The following is a 23,002-nucleotide window of genomic DNA, read 5'->3' on the forward strand; positions in this document are numbered from 1 at the left end:
CGATCTTGCTTACCCTTGCTTAAGGCCAGATTCATTCTACTGAAGTCATTACTTTAGAAAACACATAAAACTTCTGTTTTAAGGAAAGGGTAAAATTAACTCCATTTCTCTATGCAACAAATATTCTAGGAAAAACTAATTGTTCTACTACCTAAAAGATTATTTTAAATATCTATCTAATATCTTAAATACAAAACTGAACTTGTCATCTGAAATATATAGCACCAGAAGGGTTTTCACAATATATTGAGTTATTTATTAGACTGCTTAGAATACCTCTGTAAAACAATAGTATTATGCACATTGTTGTCCCTGACTTAGCTATCATTAATTACACCTTTTGTTGAAAACCCTCTGATAAGTTGATATCTTAATTGGCCTTTCACTACGCAAAGGAAAAAGCATTCGCATCATCTATTTCATTCTCTTTCACATATGGTTTGTCGTGCGCTGCGCACAGAGCAGGCAGGCATAGGGGGGTCTCAGCCGTGACCCACTGCCGAGGACCTTGCAGGGATTCTTTGCTGTAAAGAAGGCTCTGTGGGGACGCAAAGCCCCCAGAAATACTGCAGCCCTCTGAGCTCAGAGCAGTGCTGGAGATATATTACAAAATGCGTAAGAAAAGGTTACTATCATCCTGGGTGCTATAATTTTTGTCTGTTTGCACATTCCTGAAATGCCCCTTCTAAAGGACTTAAGGTTACTTGGCACAAAAGACCCTGTCTTTTGACCTCTGATTTGTACCTGGAGCTGGAGAAGTACCAAGTAGCTCCTACTACTGGGAAGCCCAAAGCAAGTTCGGCCACAGAATGTCCTCCCCTCAAAGACCAGGCCCATGTACATATGAATATTTATGAATACGGGCATATGGCTGCTTCGTGTATATTTAGTATGCCCATCAGTATAGTTCTTAAAACATAAATCTACCTCTGCCTTCTACTGTCTCGCAAGACGAGATGTTTTCTTCAATTACTGGTATTACTGAAAATCTCTCTGGAGAGTCCTTAGGATGAAATACTTTATTACCAACATCATTCTCTGTCTCGGGGCTTGATGACACGATACACAAACATCCTTTATTTGTCTCTTGTCACTGACCGCGTCACCTGACTCAATGATGAGCCTGTCTGCTCCCCGCTTCGGCTTCATCCCGAGCCCCTCCGCCCACCTGCGAGCACCCTCCTGGAGCGTGGCCAGGAGGGTGAATAGCACCCATTGTACCTCCAGCCGTCGATGCCTCTTCCCATGTCAGATGCCGCTGACTCATCATGACAGATGAAGTTGAAAGATGAGGATAATTCCTTGGATTAAGGCCTGTCGTAACCTCAGCTCTCAGCACCTTGCGATGCTGCCACGATGGTGCCGACTTCCCCGAAAACAGTAGTACCTTCCAGGAGCAGGAGGCAGCAAAATTGAACAAGTGATCAAAGCTTAGGTGAGACCAGCATTTGCGAAATCTCCAGACTTTGATGCAACATCCATGGCAAGTGAGCAAAAATGTCGACAGCCTCACAAGCTATCGATGGTTGTCACCGTCCTGTTTGATGTCAAAATTCACCAAGATAAAAGAAACAGCCCCATCGGTAGCAAGTTTTAATACCTGTGGAGCTTGAGGGGATGTGACCTTTGTTTAATAAGAGTGTCTGAAAATATTCTAAGATAAGAAATACTTTACCGAGTGATATTTATCATGTTACAGAATGTAATTTTTATTTTTTTTTCCTGTTGTGCGCTTCAAAATCAGGCTTTGAGGACTGGTAGGGAAAAAATAAGCAACATCCTGAAAATGATTTTCTCTTCTAAAATAAATCATACCAAATTTTATTTCTCTAATATTCTTATCCCTTTGGTCAAGCCCCTCTAACTCCCTGTTATGATTTTGTTGGAAGTCCCCTCCCTCTACTCTGTCCTTCTTGCTTTGAGAATCACAGACTCACAGGAGTCCAGGCTGGAAAAGACCTCTGGTGATCATCAGGTCCAACCTCCGATCTTCTTTTGGAAGAATATAGCTAGATGTCAGTGTGTTTGGCTTATCTTCAAGCATCTAAACTTAGACATGTTCAGATTCTCTTAGCAATTTCCATTTAGATCACTCCCTTCACTACTGACAACTTTATCACATGTGAAAAGTAGGACCTTGCTTTTACCCATCTTGCTTTGGCATAACAAGCATTACAGATTCTTAATTCTCTTAATTCTGGCTACTTACTCTGCAGATGAGGTGAGATGAAGTAGTTCTTCAAGGCTCTACTCATCACTCCCGTGCCCTTTCCTACAGCTGGCCAGGTTCTCGGCTTGCAGAGCTCTTTCACCTTCCTGCACAATTACCATTTATTAGTGACCTAACTTTAAGACTAGTCTGCTAAACCGCCAAATCCTTGAAAAACATCATTTCAGAGTAGCATTTTTGAGATAGCCAACAGCACCTACACAAATCAAAAATAAGCAGGAGAAATAAGGCCTATTGTAGCCCACGGGATTGCCCTGCATGTTCTCTGGCATGAGACGCTTGCTGGCCTTTATGGAGTCAACTTAGCCAAGAGTTCCTCTGGTGATGAAGGAGATTACTAAATGCATAATTTCCACTCTCAGTGTCCTTTTCAAGTATATACACCATAAAACCAATGCATTGCTCCGGTAAACTCCTAGCAATTTTACGGATCAGCATCGATCACCTGCCAAAGCGAGCTGCAGAAGTGCCATGACACTTACAGAGCTTTAAATATTTCAGCTCAGTATGCCAACAGAATAAAAAAACTAGTAATGTGATAATGCATAACTAGTCTAAACAGGATTGTTTTCAGAATGTTTCTGATACTTTGTCTCGCGTATTACAACTGGCACGTGTAACGCAGCACTTATTTTAACATTTGAGGCTAACGCTCTGACATATTCGTTGGTGTTGTTAGTGACATTAGAGCAATTACTTAATGTCCTGCCTCTGTTCCCCGCTCTACAGCCGGGACGTAAGCTTGCACTTTCAAAGATGTCGTATCCACTGGACAAGGAAACGAATGCCGTCTTTTCCCTGGGCTCGGTTTATTCACCAGGGTCTGTGCATATGGCACTGTCTGAGAACAGCTGTTGTGTTTCTTGAGCTCCGTAGGGTGCCCTAAGGTGGAACATGTCCTTTCCATTCCACAACGGGGATGAAGCTAACAAAAAATTCTGCTCTGGGCATCATTGTTGTGCTTCTTTCCGAGAGACCTAAACCTGAAGCCTGAAGAAAAATAAGAATTTAAGCCAAATTCCCGGTCATCCCTGTTTTTATTTCTCTTACCTTAAGCTCATTCAATGAGGAGTGTCTCGTTGCTAAACTTGTACAATCAAAACATCAAAGACTCAGTTCCACGGAATACAGATGACTATTTAAAACTATTTTGGATTAAGTGACAGTTAAGGACTATTATTTTTCTCATTTTTTAGTAGTCGTAAAAGTTCCTCAGGATTCCTATAAAAGATAAAGTCATGCTACTTTAGAAACATTTTCTTAAAAATGTTAAATCAGTAAAACTCTTGGATATTTTATAGGCTTTGCACAGTATTTTCTGATAGAAGGGGAGGACTAGAACAGTAGTAGTCACACTTTCTGCTCAAGAGTTGAAAACATAGCATTGCCTTGACATTACAAAATCACTGTTCAAACGAAATAATTTTCAAAATAACAGGAAAGATGGAGTAGCTGGGAAAATCTTACGACCTCAGGATGCACAGCTGGATGAAATGAGGTAAAAAAAAACCCAGGTAGCTGGCATTCATCTGTTCTGACATTTTTACGTCCAAAAAGCTCTGCTCTGCCGTATCAGACCAAAAGTCCTTCCCCCATCTCAAATAGCTACCAACAGCAGATGTCTGGCAATACATGGGAAAGATATCGGGATACTGTCCAGAATAGTCTCTCAGCAAATTATAGATCATGTGCTTCAAAAAGCAAAGGTGATGCCTTTGAACAGTGGCCTGCTCAACCTTTCCAGGCCACATCTCATGTTGTAGTTTTCTATTTTATATCCCCAAGTCACGTTTTTCCCAGAGACCTGATCTATGCACTTCTTCTTCGTACAAAAGTTGTTCTAGAACTGTGGTTATCCCTGTCACCTTTTTTTTTGCATCTTTTCCATTTTTACTCTATTTTTTCTGAGCTGGAGGATCAGACCTGAATGTGGTGTTTCAGATGCAGCTCACCATGGATACCGGTCATGATAAAGTCTGGCATTTTCTGCTCTGCTCATTTCTTAACTATTCCTAACACTTTATTTGCTTGTTTGACTGCAGATGAGCACTCAGCTGACATTTCTCAAGACAAAACCCATTAGTACAACCTAACTAGAAACGTTGTCTGCATTTGTATTCCCAATTTATTCAGTCAAGTTAATCTTGTTAATTTTCTATTTGCTATGATAGGTATTTATTTCATAACGGCGCTCTGGACTGCTGGACTATTTAAATATGCATATGAGTTATTTTAATGGCACTAATGCATGCTTTAACCCTATGCTTTATTTCCTTTATCTGTATTTCTTCCATGCGAAAGAAAGGCTTCAATCCATATCTGTTCAAAAGAAGAACAAAAACTCTGTCCAGCCTGCAATGTAACTTTCTTTTCCTTATTCTCCCTCCCTTGTGCTGCAAATATTCAAACTTGACCTGTACATTTAGGAAATTAGATTAATGCAACTATGAAAGAAAATTAATAACGTACAACGTTTGCATGAAACAAGACAGCTTAGGCTCCATCCAGTGAATTTCCAAATTTTTAAATGGAACTGCAGGTGATGCTCTCACACCTCCGAGCCTTCCTCTAACGGCGCGCGCCCAGGACCTCACGTGCCGGACGGCACAGGGAGCCTTCTTGCTGTTGGGATGTTAAGCAATAACTCTGTCGCGGAAGCCATTTGCTGATTAGGCTGTCGAAAATGGAGGGAAGAACACAGCATCTGGTATTCTTGAGTACCCCCAAAGTTATCGTAGAGAAACTTATAAGAAGTGCATGATCTCATTTTAATGGAAAAAAGTAGTTTCAGGATATTTCCCAAAAAGCCCTTTCAGAGAAAACAATAATGGACTTCTCCATTTTTACCTCCAGATTTTAAATTATAAACATAAACATACGTACATTTGACAGCAAGATTGACCATTTACAGCAATGTTTTCCTCTTTACTGTCATTTTATACCATCCAAAATCGCTTAGTATAAAAACACTGCAATACCTTTGTACAATTTAGCAAACGCTCATGGAAAAAAAAATTCATTCCAGAAGATGAAAGACGGAAGTTTCAGAAAAAGAATTTGACACAAACAGTATATTTCTATTATGGAGGGAAATGTCTTTTAGGTGAATATTAGTCTCGCTCTCACATTGCAGCCAGTGTTCAGTTTTTATCTTTTGCTATTCACCAGCAATAGAATAGTTTTAAACATTTTACTATTAAATGTCACCATAAGAGCTAAATGTTTTAATATCCAAAATACCATGTTCTTTTCTGACAGTTCAGATGCACCTCGAAATGTGTAAAGGCCAGATGGAGAGTACTCTGTTCAAATGGACACATTCACTTTAAGTGCTGCGTACAAAACACGCTGAAATAAAGCATAATATGTTTGACTGTCAGTGTGCTTGGCACAGCCCTTGGGCACCTGGAGGCTTTATGCGGCCATCGTCCTCCAGGAAAGACAATCACATTTCACGCACTTCAAAAAGAGCGGTACATTTTTCCCAGGTTTTGTGTTTCCCCATCTCCACGCAGAGAATATTAACCCATTCCACCTACCGTTAATTTCTAATTGCAAAGAGATCCCTTTATAAGCAACTCCCCGTGGTCACCCAGGCCCAGAAGAGCGGAGATGTTTCAGAGGGAGGTGTGTGCAGCGGACGGGTGGGCACCCTCCTCCCTTACGCCTGTCATTCACTTCAGTGACATCTACCGCAAGCCCCCGAACGCGACTGGTGGCTTATAAATAGAGTACTGCAATTTTAAAGGAATAACAGATTTCTTTGAAAACAGCTTCGATTTCTTTCCCTTTCTTCCGCTTTCTGTTCCACCACGGACTGCTGCCCGCTGCTCGCACCAGAGCCCGAGCTGCCTCAGCCTCTGACCTGCTCCAGCCCCTGCTGCCGGTGGTGGAATTCGAAGAACTTTAGGAAAGGTTAACCCTAACTGCTTAATGGGTCTAAATCAAATCTATTCATGTTGTCCTCAAATTGCCATTGCTTTTTTTTTTTATTCTTTTTTTCTCCCAGACGTACACTTCAAATTTCAGCTAAACACATGCGGAATTGCAAATGTCTAAACCTTATAGCCCATCAAATCAAAACTAAAGTTAGCCTAATGACATTCTCAGCATGTATAGTAGGGATCTAAACTATATCTAGCAAGTTTTCTGTTCTCAGGCATGTCAAATCCTAAAGTTATTTTAATGCAACATTGAAAATTTCACCGTTAAAACTATATGGTAACAGGAGGTGTAAATACTGCGGTGCCTGAAGAGCAGATCTAACGCCAAATACATTTCTTTAATGTTATTTGTGTCAAAATGGTTTATTTAAAGGCACCTTCTTGGAGTTTGTCTTTTTAACTGCAATCGGAAAATGCGTGCTGGCTTTTGTAACATTTTTGGGTGACAAGGTTGATATGCAATGGCTTTATGTGAAGGCTTGGTGGCATCGTAAGAGGTGAGGAGGCCTTTGATGCACGAGCTTTGTTTAAATTGTGCGGTGCTACAAGTATTTGTCCTTCATTTAGCTTTCCAGTTACATAGTCCATTTTCCAGTTTTAAGAGCAAAATGTGGTACATTCAGGGTTTTTTTGCCCTTGTAACAATACTTAAAATGAAAGATGTTTTGTTTCAGATCTCTTTAGCTTCACTTTGCGTTTTCCTTGGAATAACCTTGCTTAGCTTCATATCCATTATAAAAGACAAAACTCTGCCAGTAAAGTGTGCCAAAGTGCAACATTTTTCTCTGTATTCACTTCCCAAGCACAAGGAAAGATATTTTTCATTCTTTTATGTGAGGTGGCTTTTTTTTTCTGAAGGCGTGAGAGCCAGCCGACACACATGCCTTGCTCTGCTCCTGCACACAGCATTTCTTCTTCTTCAAGTGTCAGTGGTTGTCTTTTACCTTCCGTGGTCGTCTCTCCTCCTCTCACGTGCTCGGCATACAGAACTACCCCTTATTAGAGGGCTACAAATAGAAGTATTCATGACATCAGATGTCAGATACCTACCTTAGATGTTAGGTTTAAGAGGCTAAAGCTTCCGGGCTCCCTGCACGACAAAGCCAATAGGTTCATAATTTAAAAATTCATTTAAAAATTAAACGAGTGTCTTCATCAAATAGCCTGTTTCAGCAGCTGCAATTTTCCAAAAGTCTCCAGCTTTACGCCATACACCTGCACATCCTCTTTTTCCCACAGAACGACATTGCATATTGTAATATGTCGAGAAAGCATTATCTAACTTGCTGCTTTGCAGACCTCACACTACTTATTAAACATTTAAATTGTTGCTTACTTATTTGTCATTTAGGTGACAAATTCCCATGCAACTCTTTTCTGTGCAGAAGAAACACTTCATCTCTGCTTTAGCGTAACTTCTGACCCCTGTTAAGGCTTACCGAACATCCACAAGGCAATTTCGTAGAGAGAGAAGGGCAAGGTCTTTAGCATTAACTACATTTGTGGTTGATCCATCCTTAGACTTCAAAAACACATACTTAAAAATCTGCCTGCTCAGAAGTTAAATATGATTATGTTAAAATCATTCCCTTGCAGACATTATATAGCTACTCATTAGTTAGTGCTGTATTACTGACGTGATACCCGCTTTCACCCTGCAGTAACCAAGTTCCTCAGTAGCCAAATTACCCATTGGATTAATAAAATGGCATAGGAAAAGTAGTAACAAGTGTTGTGCTCATAACCACACAGAATGCAACATTCGAACTGCATTTTTTTGTCCTCGTGTTTTATTCTTGCAGTGCAGTGTGATCCACCGTGTGAGCATGGAGGAACGTGTGTATCTCAAAATACTTGTTCTTGTGCTTATGGATTTGTTGGTCCTCGATGTGAAACAAGTATGTATGAAATCATTCCGGCTTTTCTCCTCATTACATGTTTGAATTTGCAGAAAATTATAAGACAGAAAAAGCCTTTTTATTTTTCGATATTTCCCCCTGAAATGATGATTGAATACAGCAAGGAAATCAAAGTCTAATATATTGAAGTAATATTTAATAACTATTTCAGAGCATATATTTACCAGCAGCGGAGTTGTATTATGTAAAAATATGCACATCTATATCAACACTTTCTACATAAAAGTGCTTCTGGAAAAACAATCAAGCAAAAACCTCCATGTTATTTATAGTAACATTTATGAAATTCAAGGTTGTGTGAGTGAATGCGGTAATACTAATTTTGAGTTCACAAAAAGAAAACCATACCTATTAGGAGTCACGTTATTGTGCGATACAAGTTACAAAAGATGCTCAATATATGGAACATCTGGGGAAAAAATCAGCCTTCAAATCCTTCTATATTAGCTGAATGGTGAAACATATGCGGTTTCATTATTACAGTCCTCGCTGCTTATTTAAATATCAGGTTGCTCTTGACAGGAATATAATTTTATCTCTGAAACAGGGTAGCTGGAATACTTAAAAAGCAAAGAATTTTAGACGCAAGACTTCTGATGGAAAGAATGGGTGGAAAAGAGAAGGAAAACCAAGGAAAGGGATGGATTCATGCCTCCGTTTGCCTCTTGGACTAATACCATTAGCTAGTTGCTGTAATAGAGCAGCTTTAGGGTTTGCATCGGTGTTACCAACACAAGATTTTGATCCTTTGCGTATTTTCCAGTGGTGTGTAACAGACACTGCCATAACGGTGGGGTCTGCGTGTCACCGGATGAGTGCAAATGCAGAAACGGATGGAGCAGCCCTTCTTGCGAAACAGGTAAGTGGTTAGAAGTGACTTGTCTCTCATTTCTTTTGCTGCCTGAAATCCATGTGATTCCTGCAATTCAGCAGTCAGAGTAGGAAGCGCTTAAAGAAGTAAAATGTAAGAAAAGGAGACCTTTTCGTAAAAGGCAAAACCTCGTAAGGCTTTGAGTTTATGTAAGTATTCATAAGTTTAGATGTTTATGTAAATCTCAGGGTCACATAGAGGAAACCCACAAACAAAACCTTTTTGCAGCTTTTTTTAAGCTCGTGTGATCCTGGACTTTCTTCTCAGGTTACACAAAATCGAAAATAAATCTATTCACCATTTCAGGAGCCACAACCTTTCTAGGTGCTTGGTAGCTTCTGCAAATGAGAAAAATTCTCACTGGAGCCTTTGGAGATGTGTTGACTTACAGTCTCAGCTGCCATGGACATAACCTCACTCTTTGTTGGTCTTGTTCACGGAGAGCCCAAACAATGAGTCCTGCCCCATGCCCGCAGAGGCAGAGATGAGGGCAATGCAACCATCTGCACTGCTCGCCATCTGCCCAACTTCCAGTTTTCACTGCTTTTAACCCCACATATTTCTCCCAAGGTACGATGGTGGGGCAGAAAGAACAAGTGTTTGGCATTTTGGTGATTTTTAACTGTATGCAGTCAAATCTGAATTTAAAAGTACAGTTTATGGAGGCAGGAGGCCAGTTTAAGCTGGGACAAGAACATAAGGAAGCTAAGGTGACTTCAGCTGCTAAGTTAGCAACTACATACACACTTCTAATACCTCATCGTCTAAGGAAGAAAAGTGAGCCTAGAAAGGCATGCTACCAGAAACTGAGACTGACTACTAAGATTTTTGTGGTCTAGTTCTTGGATTCAGTTTTCCATTCCAGAAGATGACCTGTGACTGTATGAGACAGAACAAAAGCCAGGTTGCAAGGAGGACGTAACCATTCAGCCCCTAATGCTAAACCTCCTGCTGCTGGCAGAATCCACACTGCTCCTCCTGCCACTCTCTCATACCCGCAGAGTACCTACAAAAGCGTGCACAGAAGCGTGCACGCTCAGGAAAAACCCACCTCCACCCCTCAGAACAAAATGACACGGTGAGGATTGGAACTAGCTACCTATTTGTAGGCAGGACTCATCGTTTTGGACCTTGTTTCGAATAGGTACAGCTCAGACCTTCCTCTCAGGGTCTAACCGCTAAAAGCTGGAGTACATATTTTTCCTCCAAAGGCACAGTCGCTACAGCACTCACCCGGGACAAGGCATGCAAAATAGCGAAATATTAAAGCAAGCACAAGGAGTACCTTAATCAGTGCCAAACCTCAAGGCTACAGAGGCAGTCTGCCTCTGCCATGGTGAATATTAAATGACTAAGACACCTGCAGCCTACGTTACCTTTCCTGGAAGGTGAGAGATGTCATTTTAACCTCCATCTCCCTGAAATTGCTCTTCCTGTAAGTGTTGAAATGACAGACCTATTGAGGACACATAAATTAACCTAGGTAAGATCCATGGTAAATGCCTGGGATTGCCACTAGCTATTCTGGTTCCCACTATCTCCTCTTTTCCCTGCCGGAGATTACCCTCCTTGAATTCTGCAAATTTATTTTGGGGTGGTTTTAAACAAGATTATTCCAAGAGGAGGACAATCATCAGCAGCGGAAGCAGTAATTTCCAACCCAGACTAACAGCAGCTGGATTTGTTTGTCTGATAATTCCTTAGGTGAAAGACTATCAGGCTCACCTCTCCGGCATGGTTTTGTGTGCGCTACACAGAGTATTTTGAGGATACTGTTGGGGTTTCCTACCTCAAGTGATAGGATAGGAGTCTCTGGATGAACAGAGATATACAAACAAACCAAAAAAAAAAAAAAAAGGGACTTAGGGAACTTTACCAATGGAGCTATAAACACTGACAGAATGTGGACATCTGTGACCTAGCTAGGACAACGACACAACTAATCCAAATTCACCATTAGCAACAAATGAAGTCCATTTTGACTTTGTGACTGCTGCTTAGTCAGAAAAGCCTCTCATCTAGACCACAATTTCACTTCCTTTCTCTTTCCAAATTAACTTTTTATTTCTCCTTTAGTTCGTCTGAAACATTTTAGTGACCCTTAATTTATTTAAGCTTAAATGTATTTAATTTATTTAATGAGCTATTCTGTAAGATACAGAAAGACAAAGGGAATAGAAGGAAAAAGACTGTTTTAAAGTGTCACTCTGCTTTACAATGAAAACTTTATCAGATTCCTTATTCTTCACACACCGACTTCCCAACTAAACTAATTTGCAATTCTAATACTCTTTTTTTTTCAACAGTCAGGTAATTGCCGCATAGAAATATGCCAGACAGCTTTTAATTTCTAATGCCTGTTATATCACCTACAGTAATAAAGGATAAATAAAGAGGCAAAGGGAGCTCAGCCAGTGGCTTTGTTGGTGATGCACGAGCCAATATGTTGTGGGAACTGGCATTTAAATGAGGCAGAACAAAGGGAGGTTTTGCGGCACGTGCCTATTCAGCTTCACGGAAATGCCACGATGCTCTGCTGAACTCAGACAAAGCAGCAAATGGTTAATATCTGATCTCCGGGTTATCCAGGCTGTACGCAATGTGACTACATTTTACTGCCTTGGGATCCTGTTTGGTGAGGATACTAGAGCTGGAAGCAAATGAACTGTGCAAATCAAAGGAAGACATCAGAAATAAACTATTAAATTATGCTTTATTTCATCCCCCAAGCTACGCTAAAACACCACAGAAACGCTCCCACTGTGTCGACAATGAATAAATGCCGCAGCAAAACTGACCAGCGAGGACGGTGTGAAATTTATCACAATGTTGCTAGAAATGTTTATTCTATAATGACATGCACAGCAGCAAAAGAGTGCCTACTTTAAAAAATTCAAAATTATACAGGATTCATAGAGTTATCTTATATTCACATACAGCTGTGTGCAATCCCATGTGCTTGAATGGAGGAATCTGTGTACGGCCAAACACGTGTACATGTCCTTATGGCTTCTACGGGCCGCAGTGCCAGAGAGGTAAGAAAGCTCTATTTATCATCTTGATAAAGGATCCGGGCTTAAAATATAAACAGCAGCCTATAGCATTACCTGTCCCCACATGAAGTATATCCAGAGACTTTCCCTGTCATAACTCCCTGTATGCTCCTTTGATCATAGAATCATAGAATCATAGAATCATAGAATTGCTGAGGTTGGAAGGGACCTTTAAGATCATCAAGTCCAACCATTAACCTACCCTGACAAAAACCACTTCTAAACCATGTCCCTAAGTGCCCCATCTACCCTTTTTTTAAACACCTCCAGGGATGGTGAATCCACCACCTCCCTGGGCAGCCTATTCCAATGTTTAATAACCCTTTCAGTGAAAAAATGTTTCCTAATATCCAATCTAAACCTCCCCTGACATAACTTGAACCCATTTCCTCTCATCCTATCACTTGTCACCAGGGAGAAGAGGTCAGCCCCCACCTCTCTACAACCTCCTTTCAGGTAGTTGTAGAGGGTGATAAGGTCTCCCCTCAGCCTCCTCTTCTCCAGGATGAACAACCCCAGCTCCCTCAGTCATTCCTCATAAGGTTTGTCCTCCAGACCCCTCACCAGCTTTGTAGCCCTTCTCTGGACACGCTCCAACACCTCAATGTCCCTCTTGTAGCGAGGGGCCCAAAACTGAACGCAGTACTCGAGGTGGGGCCTCACCAGTGCCGAGTACAGGGGGATGATCGCTTCCCTAGTCCGGCTCACCACACTATTCCTGATACAGGCTAGGATGCTGTTGGCCTTCGTGGCCACCTGGGCACACTGCTGGCTCATATTCAGCTGGCTGTCCACCAACACCCCCAGGTCCTTTTCTGCCAGGCAGCTTTCGAGCTACTCCACCCCAATCCTGATGGGGGGGCCTGATGTTATAGGCTGTCGTAAATCCCCATTATATTGTTCTTAATGGTACTGTGAAGGAGTAAGCACTTATTTATGATGGCATTAATGATAACTAAACAATTAATCTAAAACTCTCTGACGTCAGTGATATCACTAATTAGCCATTATTCAATTAAATGCTAAAGCATGGCTCTACTTTGTTCATTTTGCGTACTCTAGCGTGCACAATACCGTGTTTCAGAGCTAGATGATCACTTATATTCAAATGGGGCTCACAACATCACCCACTTGACCGAGCATCCTAGAGTGCAGTGGATGGGAGACCTATACAGGACTTCTTCAGATCCCTGCTCAAAGATCTGATCAAACACCACTCTGCCTGACACAGAGCAGGACCTGATTTTGAATCCCTGTCCTACAGAGGAGAGCTCTAAACTGCAGCTAACAGTATCTTGGGCTTCTTGCTCACTTTGTGCTGTAGAAGTCAAATTAACGAATACTTTAACTACCCGTTAGCTCAGGTGGAATGGACAGGAGAGATGAACTCATGTTTAGGGCTCAAATAGCTGTAAGACTCCTGTGCTTACACCACTTGCTTTTCATTTTTTTGAGCGTGCCTCTAGTAACCCCTCCTGCATCTGGGTATATAAATACACTCTTATCACCAAACCTGTACTATTTCAATAGTAAAAGTTCTTTTTTTCTTTCTCCCGTTTCCCGGGAGTTCCTAGATGAATGCAATCCCAATGCATACTTTTGCAAGTGAATGATTCACACACAAAAATCTAATTGCAAATGGAGTTTGCTGGAAGTTCTTTGTTTTTGTGATGTTGGGGGTGAAGGAGAGGGTGAAAATGATACAGACTCTGTAATTTGATGATCTTTCTCTTGAGGTTCAATGTGGAAGGTGATTTTCAACATCTAGGTGATTTGGAATTTTTATCCTTAACTGTTATGGTTTGGACAGAACTGAAACTTGGAAATAAATATCCACATCTGTGGATTATAGTAGTGATATAGGGAGAGAGTGGATGGATGCTGAAGAAAAGCAAAACCCTTCCTTCTGCTTCCTTGAGAAAAGGGGAAGAAACAGCACCAAAACCAAGTTATCAAATATCAAACACATCTATATTTCAAGGGCAGAAGCCCTTGAAGAAGACCATTAGCTAGAGAGTTAAAAACCTAAGAGATTCTCAGGAATACTCCAACCACTTGACTGCAGGTATCTGAAAGAGACCCTTAGGTGACCGGAGTTGTGTCCCACGTTCTTTCCACAAACAAGAAAGAATCAGGATGTCTAGGTAGGCACCTGCCCGAATCATCCTTTGGAGAGACACCCTCTCTACCCCAACTAAAGAAAAAAGCCTTTGCAGGTTGGTCCCCCGACACAGGCACCTAAATAAGGAGTTTATATTTAGGCAATGTCGATCCCCTGTGTGATTCTGGTGCACAAAACTTCCGCTTTCCTTTCACCAGCTGTGTGCATTCCCCCTTGTAAGAATGGTGGTCACTGCGTTCGGACCAACGTGTGCTCCTGTACCGAGGGCTACACTGGAAGAAGGTGTCAGAAAAGTAAGTTACAAACTTCCCTTTGCTTTCCAATATTCTCTGACTCATAGACAACTCTTCTCCCTTTTGTGTATGTTCAACAGAATATATAGTCTGGATTTATGCCATGATCTCCTATATTTCTACCGGAGCATGTACGGCACTACGTTATGTCTAAAACCAACCTGTTAATTAGAATAGCATTAAGTCAAGTCAATGTTGGGAGCAGAACATTTTGCTAGAATCCTCTCTAAATGTTTCATGCATTCACAAAGAATAACTCTGGTATTTGGAGAGGAATCCATTATATTGCATTAAAGATTTTTGGGGAAAAAAATTAAAAGCAAAGGCAGAGCAGCTGACTGAGATCCTGAAAAATATTAGAACATCATACTTCTAGCTTAATTAAGACAGTTGGTTAATAACGCTTCAGCCTTGCCTTTGTTCTTGTCACTGAAAATTCCCTCTTCACCTTAGCATCGGTATTTGTATTTGATTCTTCTATTCTTCAGGGGAAATAGGTTATTTTGGCACTTTTACAGACTCTGTTGCTCAACAATATCTGTCATCCAGGGAGTTTAGTATATGTATGTGAAAACTTTTTTTTTTATTTTTTATTTTTTATTATTTCTTAACCAGTTTGAAATTGGCAAAAGGGGAGCTGTGAAAACAACCACTCTTGGCAGGAAGAATCTGTGTGTTTCCAGAGCATTTTATGTCTCTCACACACAGAGAAAAAAAAGCTAGTAAAAAAATTCCTTCCAGCAACAAAAGCCCTCTCAATCCCCATATTACAGCTCTCCCCTCCTTCAGCAGAGAGAATCACGATGCACAGTTCTGCCTGGCTGCAAAGTACACAACTGAATAGTCTGTTCTGGCAGAAACAAGCTGGAGGGAAGAAAAGAGGAAAAAAACCTTATGTTTGGCATCTTGTTTTTGAGGCTAGAGAACATTAGAAAAGTGCCGTCCCCAGCTTTAAACACGCTAGCGCATCTCCAGACAGATCAAAGGAAAAAAGAGGTGATCATGATTGCAGTCTGGCAAAGCGCTGCCCTAAATGCTCCAACTGCTGCCAATCCACAGCATGTTTCTTTCCACTTTCAAAGAGTTTATGAGGTTTTGTTGCCCGTCTTGGTATAATCTTTTGCAAAAAAGCTTTCTGATGTGACAAAAATATTTTTGTTCTGTCCAATCGCAACTTCCATTCTACTTCAATGACCAATATGTTTTCAGTTTTATTTAGCTTAGTCTTATGAATACTTAAAGAAAGGACCTGTGTCTGTGGTGAATGAAGAGAAACGTGATTAAGTGGAAGGAAAATGCTACTATTTGCATACTCTTACTGGCCCCTGACTGTTAATAGGTAAAATAATTCAGTAATGTTTCTTTTTTCTTGCTTACAGTCAACTGCACATGGGACAGGTATCATGATCCATAGAAAGAAATAGGTTATTCACAAGCTCTTCATAGCAAGCAGTTGCTATTAGAGCTGTGTGTCTTATCATTGTTGTCATATGAAATAGCTTCTCTCTCCTCCGCCAGAGGATGCAGATTTCTCCACTCCTCTGGAGCAAAGGCCTGCAGGGCACACAGCAGCAGTGAGTCCCAGTTGACCTCCGCAAACCTTCCCCCCCAAAGAAAATGGAGAAAAGTAGCACTCCCCTCAGTTGGAGGCTGCCCCCAGTCCAATACATCTCAGAACTCAAGTGTCAAAGGCATTTCATACCTTGTTTTGATGTGATTTTATATTATTTTCAATCAAGCACTGACCTGATTGGTGGATCAGCTGATGTACTCGGCATACACTTAAAGTCCAGGAGTTTATACATAGACACGTGTTCCTAATTTATTTACACACAGACAAATGAAATGTGGAAAGTAAATTCCCCGCGTGAAGAAGTCCTACTACCCAACCCCTTTTTCTTAAATAGAATGTATAAAAAATACCATGATATCCATCTTATGTTCCAGAAGGAGCTAATATGTCATGTAACTCATTCTGTCTCATTTGCAGTGTCACTAGCAGTACATATATATGTTTTTATCCATTTATCAAATTAATTTGTATAATCCTGTGGCCACTTGGGCCGCTGACTCTGCAGAGGTGAGACCAGCCCCATGTGCCGTGTGTCTGAAGGCTCAGAAACCCAGCTGGGACATGATCCGTGCAGTGCTTCTGCCAGCCTTCCTGGTATGGCAAGAAGGAATCAGGAAAAAAAAAACAAACAGTGGATTCCTACTTTACAGAGTGGGTTTTCGCTGGATTTGAGCATCTTTTCTGTTCGCCTTTAAGGACCCCGTGTAACCCAGCTGTGCCCTGAGTCGCACAGGATACTACAACTTGTGCAGAGTCGTTCTATCTTTACACAAAGAGTAAGGAAAAGAAATACAGACATGACAATAGAAAAACTGTAATTCGGTACAATAATAACTTAATACTGCAACAGCTCCCATTTTTACGTCACCAGGACAACATGCCACATCGTCAGAGGAACTGCCAGAGGTGAACCTGTGGCCCAAATCAGAGCTCAGTGGTGTCTAACCTGTTCCTGCCAGGTCACCCCACGCTGAGAAATGTGCAGCTGGCTGAGCCAAAGGGAGGAATGTGACAATTCTGAGAAAAACAATTCCTTGTGAGGGGTTTTATCATTATTTTAATTGCTCTTCACTCTCTGAATCTGAGTTTTCCATGTCCTTAAGTCCTTTTACACTTCCAGAACACTTTCAAAAACCTCTGTCAGCAAATCAGCTTTACTATGTACTTACACTGAGCCCCTAATCTTAGAAATTTTGGGTGGATTTATTACCTGCCTAATAAAACCTAACAAGATAGAGTGAGTAAACTTAAGACTGAAAAAGACAAGTCTGAAGAAGTTTCCCACCCATTTATTACATGCAGAGCAGCCTAACGTTCTTGATTTTTAGTTTGGGAAAATATTTGTGGGTTTGGGAAATTTCCCATGCACCATAAAAAGTGAGAAATTGTCCTTTCAGAAACAGCGATCTGAACAAAAATATTACCTCTTCGCACCTGCAGCGAATGCTTGAAATTGGCAGTCTTTTCAATTCTGTCATTGTTTATACACAGCAGTACATGGGTTTTGCACACTTATCTCTGAAACCAGCTTAATAATGATACAAATTGCATCAGTAAACCCTTAGATTTCAGCTTTAATATGCTCCAATACAGAGTTAGAGCAAGGGGAAAATTCCCTCCCATGTACAGCCCTGATTCCAGTACTGGATGACCCCTTTGATGGAGCTACATGAAGTCAGGGAAGCCAGAAGCACTTGGATGTCCATCCTGGAGATAATTCGCACGTTAGGGCTGTTCCTAATGTGTGAACCCAAGCGTCTTGCAACTCAGAGGTAGCAGCTGGTCAAGTGGGACAGACATTTGTCCTTGTGATGACTCAACAAAATGAGAATAACAGCAGCTGTAAGTATCTGTTTCTCCAGTAATTAATGCTCATAAATACTTCTTTCATCTTAAAAAATATCATAAAAAGGCACTTTAATATCCGTAATGGAAATAACAGAATAAAGGGTTCACATAATCTAAGCAAATTGCATATTTGTCATGATACCAGATTTATAAAGGGTTTTTTTAGGTAGGTAAGCATTTAGAGGCAAAGATAAAAATAAGTCCAATCAGTTTTTTGGTCACTTACCCCTTGGATATTTTGGCATTGTTTCCACTGCTTTTAAGTGCCTTCTTAATATCTCACCTGCATGGACAGAGAAACAAAAGCTTCTGTTTGCTTTTGGCAACTTCAGATTCTCAACTGAAGGAGATAATTAAAGGTAAAAGCCATGGCAGCCAATCAAAGACAGGTTATTTCTAAACTGAACCCACATATGCTGTTGGTTTCTTTTAAATACATAGCAACCAGCCTTAGGATTTTCGCTTCCATCCCTGTACAGTTTGGCATTTCTAATAATCTCTGCCTGTCAGCCAAAACCGTGCAGGACGGCGTGGCACCACCGTGCCTTTGCCATTCGGGATTATTCTCCTTTGCTTCTTTAGTGTAGGGAGGAAGGCGTTCAGCCTGAAAGTTCATGTTTGTTTTGTATGTGAATAAACAACATCTCAGAAAAGACCCAAAAAACATGTAAATCAACCAGGTCTGATTGGCTGACAGCTGAAATACAAGGCTTTGCCTGGTGTGTTTACTGATAAATAACTGCCTGGTGATTATGCAAACCAGGCACCCGCACCCAGGACGAGGGGGCGTCGGAGCTGACAGGGAGATGCATGGTTATGCCTCAGCAATTCTACAACCTTGTATTCCCACTTGCTACGCGTTGTTTTCACTATAATCAGTCTGGTTGAGCAGAAAGAGGCAAATGCTGGCAGTGCCTCAAAATAAAATACGTTTCTGGATCGACTTTGCATCAGACACACTTACTCGGCGTTAAGACTAAAGGAAAGCCATTCACGCGCGTGGTTTTAAATTCCCTTTTGAAAAAACGCACAGCTGTAACAATCCTGGGATATCACTCCTGTTCATGAGGTTTTAAAGCAGCATTCGCACTGATTTCTACCACATCCTTACAAAAATTATAAACAAAGAAAATGGATTAGATTTCATTTATTTGCTACCCACATTTTCGCAGGGCTGCCTTAGAAACAACTCTCGAAGAAGAAAAGCTCATAAAAGCCAAGTTTCCTTTACTTATGAAGGGTTGGAGTGAAGAGAAGGGGAGAAAAAGAGAGATTCACGGGACGCCGCGTTTATCCCTTCTCCGCTGCTGGCTGCTCCTAGCGAGTTCATCTCTGCGCAAAAAGGCAAGCCACAGCTCCCTCTGGAGCTCAGCAGCCAGCAAAGGTCATGGGAGAACGGTGCCGAACATCCTCCTCCTCCCTCCTCCGGAGCACCAAGCACACCTGCAGCCTGACCCGGCCTCTCTGATGGCACCCTTCCTTCTCGCCCGCTCCTCTGGCGCCCAGTGAGCGGGACTTGGCTGACGCTATAAAACAGAGAGACCCCATTTCTGCCTGCATCTACTTTATCACGTCAGGCCGAATCCTGCCGACTTTGTATCGCATAAATCATCGCGCTGACATTGGGACTTTGCAGATTGGATCTCAAAGTTAGTAGATAACTATTTCTCCATTTCAGTAATTCCTGCAGGCAGGATTTATAGCCAATACACAGTGCACAGTATAACTCAGGCTCATTCTTCCAGCTCCGCTTGCTCCTCTTCCCTCCTCCCTCTCTTTTGCCTTCCCAATACCGTGAGGACTTTACTTGCATGAGAGCTAGAGGCAAACTAATTGGAAATGTGAACACTGGGTTTCAAAGGCAGCTTTTTGCTAAGCAATGTCATATTGTGAAAGTCACTGATTTCCCATATTCCAGCCTTCCCATGTAATGTTTCTGTAGATTACTGCCTTGCCAGCTGCGTAAGCAGGAAGTCTTATTGCTCAACAAATTAGACCTCCACCGAATTCTCATCTTGACAAGGGGTGATATATCCTCTGGACTATCTTCCTTGAGTAGGCAGATTGACTCAGGCCATCTAAAATCAGCCAGTTTGCAAACCAGAGGTCCGACATACCCTCCCACACAGCTGAGCGGGGGACAATCCACCTATCTCATCCAAATGGATGGAGTAATCATTTGCATTAGACTTGTTTCTCATACGTTAAGGATGTGCTTAAAGGCAGCAGCTATGTGTCTAAGATTTCTGGATGGCAAATATCCTCGGGCAGTGGGTGTTTGGACATAAGGAAACAGCTGCTCATAGCAGAGAAACTTGTAACTTACTGCTAAAAGCATTAGTTTTGCGCCAGAAGTAGAACGACGGGCAGGTTGGCTTGTTGACTAGTTGGTGCACAGTCTGGAGACACAGGAAAAGGAAACACTGGTCTCAGTTCTTACTTGATTTTCCAGCCCGTGTAACAGAATAGGTTCATATCAGATGTCATCTTCCTTCCTTGGCCAGGAAATACAACAGAAGACAAAGAAAAAATCAGGGCTACTACTGTCTTTCCCATTCAGCTGAACACAACACAATCCATGTATCTTGCCTGGGGGCAACGGGCAGAGCTCTGAATTCCCGGAGAAAGGGAGAGACCCAAAAGGGAGGCAGTGACTCAAGGGACAAGTTTGTGGTCTCCTCGCAGAGCAGCGCTCCTCTCTGCTCGCCCTTAGTAAGAATTTGTGACAAAACCACTAGCTGGCCTTTCTTAAAAGCTACATTTTGTTTACATATATGTAGTTAGTGCATTTATTTTAATAGGGGCTTTGAGCACATGCAGTTGTCTCTAAATTTATTTTGCAGGAAGAGAACAAGAATATATCTGGATAAGAACTGAATATATATCCTAAATAAGCCCAAAAGCCTTATTAAATTTTCATTCATTCCATAAGCAAAACATTCACAAACTACAGCATGAATTTTACTAGAGTAGAGAATCAAGGTTTTGAGACAGTATTTCTTTACTTGCATCTTAAAGGCGCTAAAGAAATGTGTCAGACCCGCTGCCATATGTAAATGCATATTTAAACTAAAATAGCAGGGATTCCTGAATTACTGCATTTCCCTTTGTGGTGGGCTTCTGTGTGAGGATAAGTGCTTTTTTCCTCTAGTTGATTTAAGACACAATACTTTGGGGGGTCTATTTTTAATTAAAATATTTTAAAAATGTCTCTTCTTAAAAAAGGAGCATGGGATCTACCACTCGAAAAGCCCAGATGATGAAAAATTCTGGAGATTAATGTTGCCTATCCACAAAAAGACCTGGGAAAGACAGTCCTCTCCAGCGTTGATTCCCAAGTAAGACTTAGCTTACTTTCTAAGACAGATAACAACAGGACGACTAACAGATTAATGGGGTGCCAACGCAGACAGCAGTCCTCTTCCCAACCCCCTAACCGGGCTCCCACCTGAGGTCCTCCTCGCTCTTTGGCTGGGTTATCAGCCGGACCACGGTGGCCTGTGGCTGGATGTCTTCTTGGCTCGAGACTGTGTCTCCCATGCCATTGCGGTTCTCTTCAGTTAGTCCACCCTGAATCCCCCTTTTTCTTTGAACAGATGAAAATAAACCAAATTGCATCAAGCCCGGGCGACGGCTTAGCCCACTCAGTGCGATGAAAACGTGCCTAAATGGCAGGTCATACTGCAAGCACACGAGCTGCAAAAACAATCAAGAGAGGAAAACAATGTATATGAGAATCCTCTTTCACTTCTTATTCGGGCATGACAAGAAAGCAGCTCAACAGAACAATTTATACACACGCTGCAATGGTTCACTGACCTAATAAAACACAGAGCATTCTTCAATGAAGAGAAAATGTTACCAAACCCAAGACCCTAACAAGATGGGAATATAAGCTGTGCTGAGAGTATACTTTACAATTCCCCACATTACTTATGTACTAACAGTTGCAAAGATGAGAATAAAGTATAGCTATCGTCTCTTTCAAATTAATAGTGTTGCAATCAGACTGAAACCAACAAGTAAATGAGAAAAAGGTTTTGCTAATGATCTCAAAACCTGACAGTTCCTAGCAGAATATTCACCAAATACATAAACGTGTACCTGCACCTGCCGATTTTGTTGGTAGTAGCTTTCATTCTGAAAGATGCTGAAATATTTTGCAGCTATCCAAACATCGTACCATTGTATCTCTAGAAAGAGTTTCACCTGACAGGAGGCAAAATAAAGATCAGGAGACCCAGAGGGAGAAATACTTCAGGCCAAGGAGAGCGGAGAGTCCCCTCTGTATTGGAGGCACAACCTCTCACTGGTTTCCACAGCTGCCTGAGGCGTCAGAGTCTTGCCCATTACCAGGGAAATTTTTGAAAGTACAGATCAGGACAGATCAAGGTGTTCTTTAACTGATATAAAATTGTATCATCTGATGAGAATGGCATGACAGAGCAAACAGGAATGCAGTCCATTACAACCCGACACTCAGAATTTAGTCTAGCATCTCTGTAGTTTTTCCATCCAGTATTAATTAATTTTTCCCTTTTTTTGTTTCCTGAACTAATACCTAAATTCGATTTATTTCCTGCTTTAATAACACTCAAAGGCCCCATGGGAATATCAGAGTACACATCAGAACAAAGCCCAGACAGAATTAGGCGAAGCACAGGCATTGCACTGCTATCTATATGGTCTACAATTTTTCAGGCCATTTTTTCTTCTGAAATGCGTGCTAGGTCATGCAAACTAACTCACATTGCTAGAGCCATGTGGTAAAGTGAATATATTATAAATGCAAACTGTCACCACACCCATCACAATTACATTTACAGCTCCCTCTGTGTCTTGTAGTAATTTGTTCTCCCGCACTGCATCCCTCAGAGGTTTCTACCACATTATTTTTACTATTCAGAAAGGTAATTTATCGAAGAAGTGCTTTGCATCTCTGTCAGTGACACATGAAGCGAGAAATAGGGATGAGCAAACCTCAAAATGATTGGTAGCTTGATATGGGTAAGGATCCAAATTTTAGAAGAACCTTGCACAAAAATTGCAAACAATTTTATTACATGACAAATATTCCTTCTTCTTGAAATTAAATCTGTGCCTATACTTACTGACATTCAGTGGATCGCACGTGTGAGGTTACATTGAT

General features: G+C 41.4%; 1 protein-coding gene across 5 annotated transcripts in view; it reads left to right on the forward strand.

Moving 5' to 3' along the window:
- Positions 1-23,002, forward strand: part of LOC128912844 (von Willebrand factor D and EGF domain-containing protein-like) — a 186,160-nt gene that overhangs the window by 139,800 nt on the left and 23,358 nt on the right. For all 5 annotated transcript variants that reach the window (XM_054209491.1, XM_054209493.1, XM_054209490.1 and 2 more), the window contains 4 exons: positions 7,977-8,072; positions 8,857-8,952; positions 11,904-11,999; positions 14,337-14,432. In XM_054209491.1, coding sequence (XP_054065466.1) covers positions 7,977-8,072; positions 8,857-8,952; positions 11,904-11,999; positions 14,337-14,432 — 384 coding nt within the window. The remainder of the gene's footprint in view (positions 1-7,976; positions 8,073-8,856; positions 8,953-11,903; positions 12,000-14,336; positions 14,433-23,002) is intronic.

The sequence above is a fragment of the Rissa tridactyla genome, chromosome 7, assembly GCF_028500815.1.
Source record: "Rissa tridactyla isolate bRisTri1 chromosome 7, bRisTri1.patW.cur.20221130, whole genome shotgun sequence".
Taxonomy (NCBI): domain Eukaryota; kingdom Metazoa; phylum Chordata; class Aves; order Charadriiformes; family Laridae; genus Rissa; species Rissa tridactyla.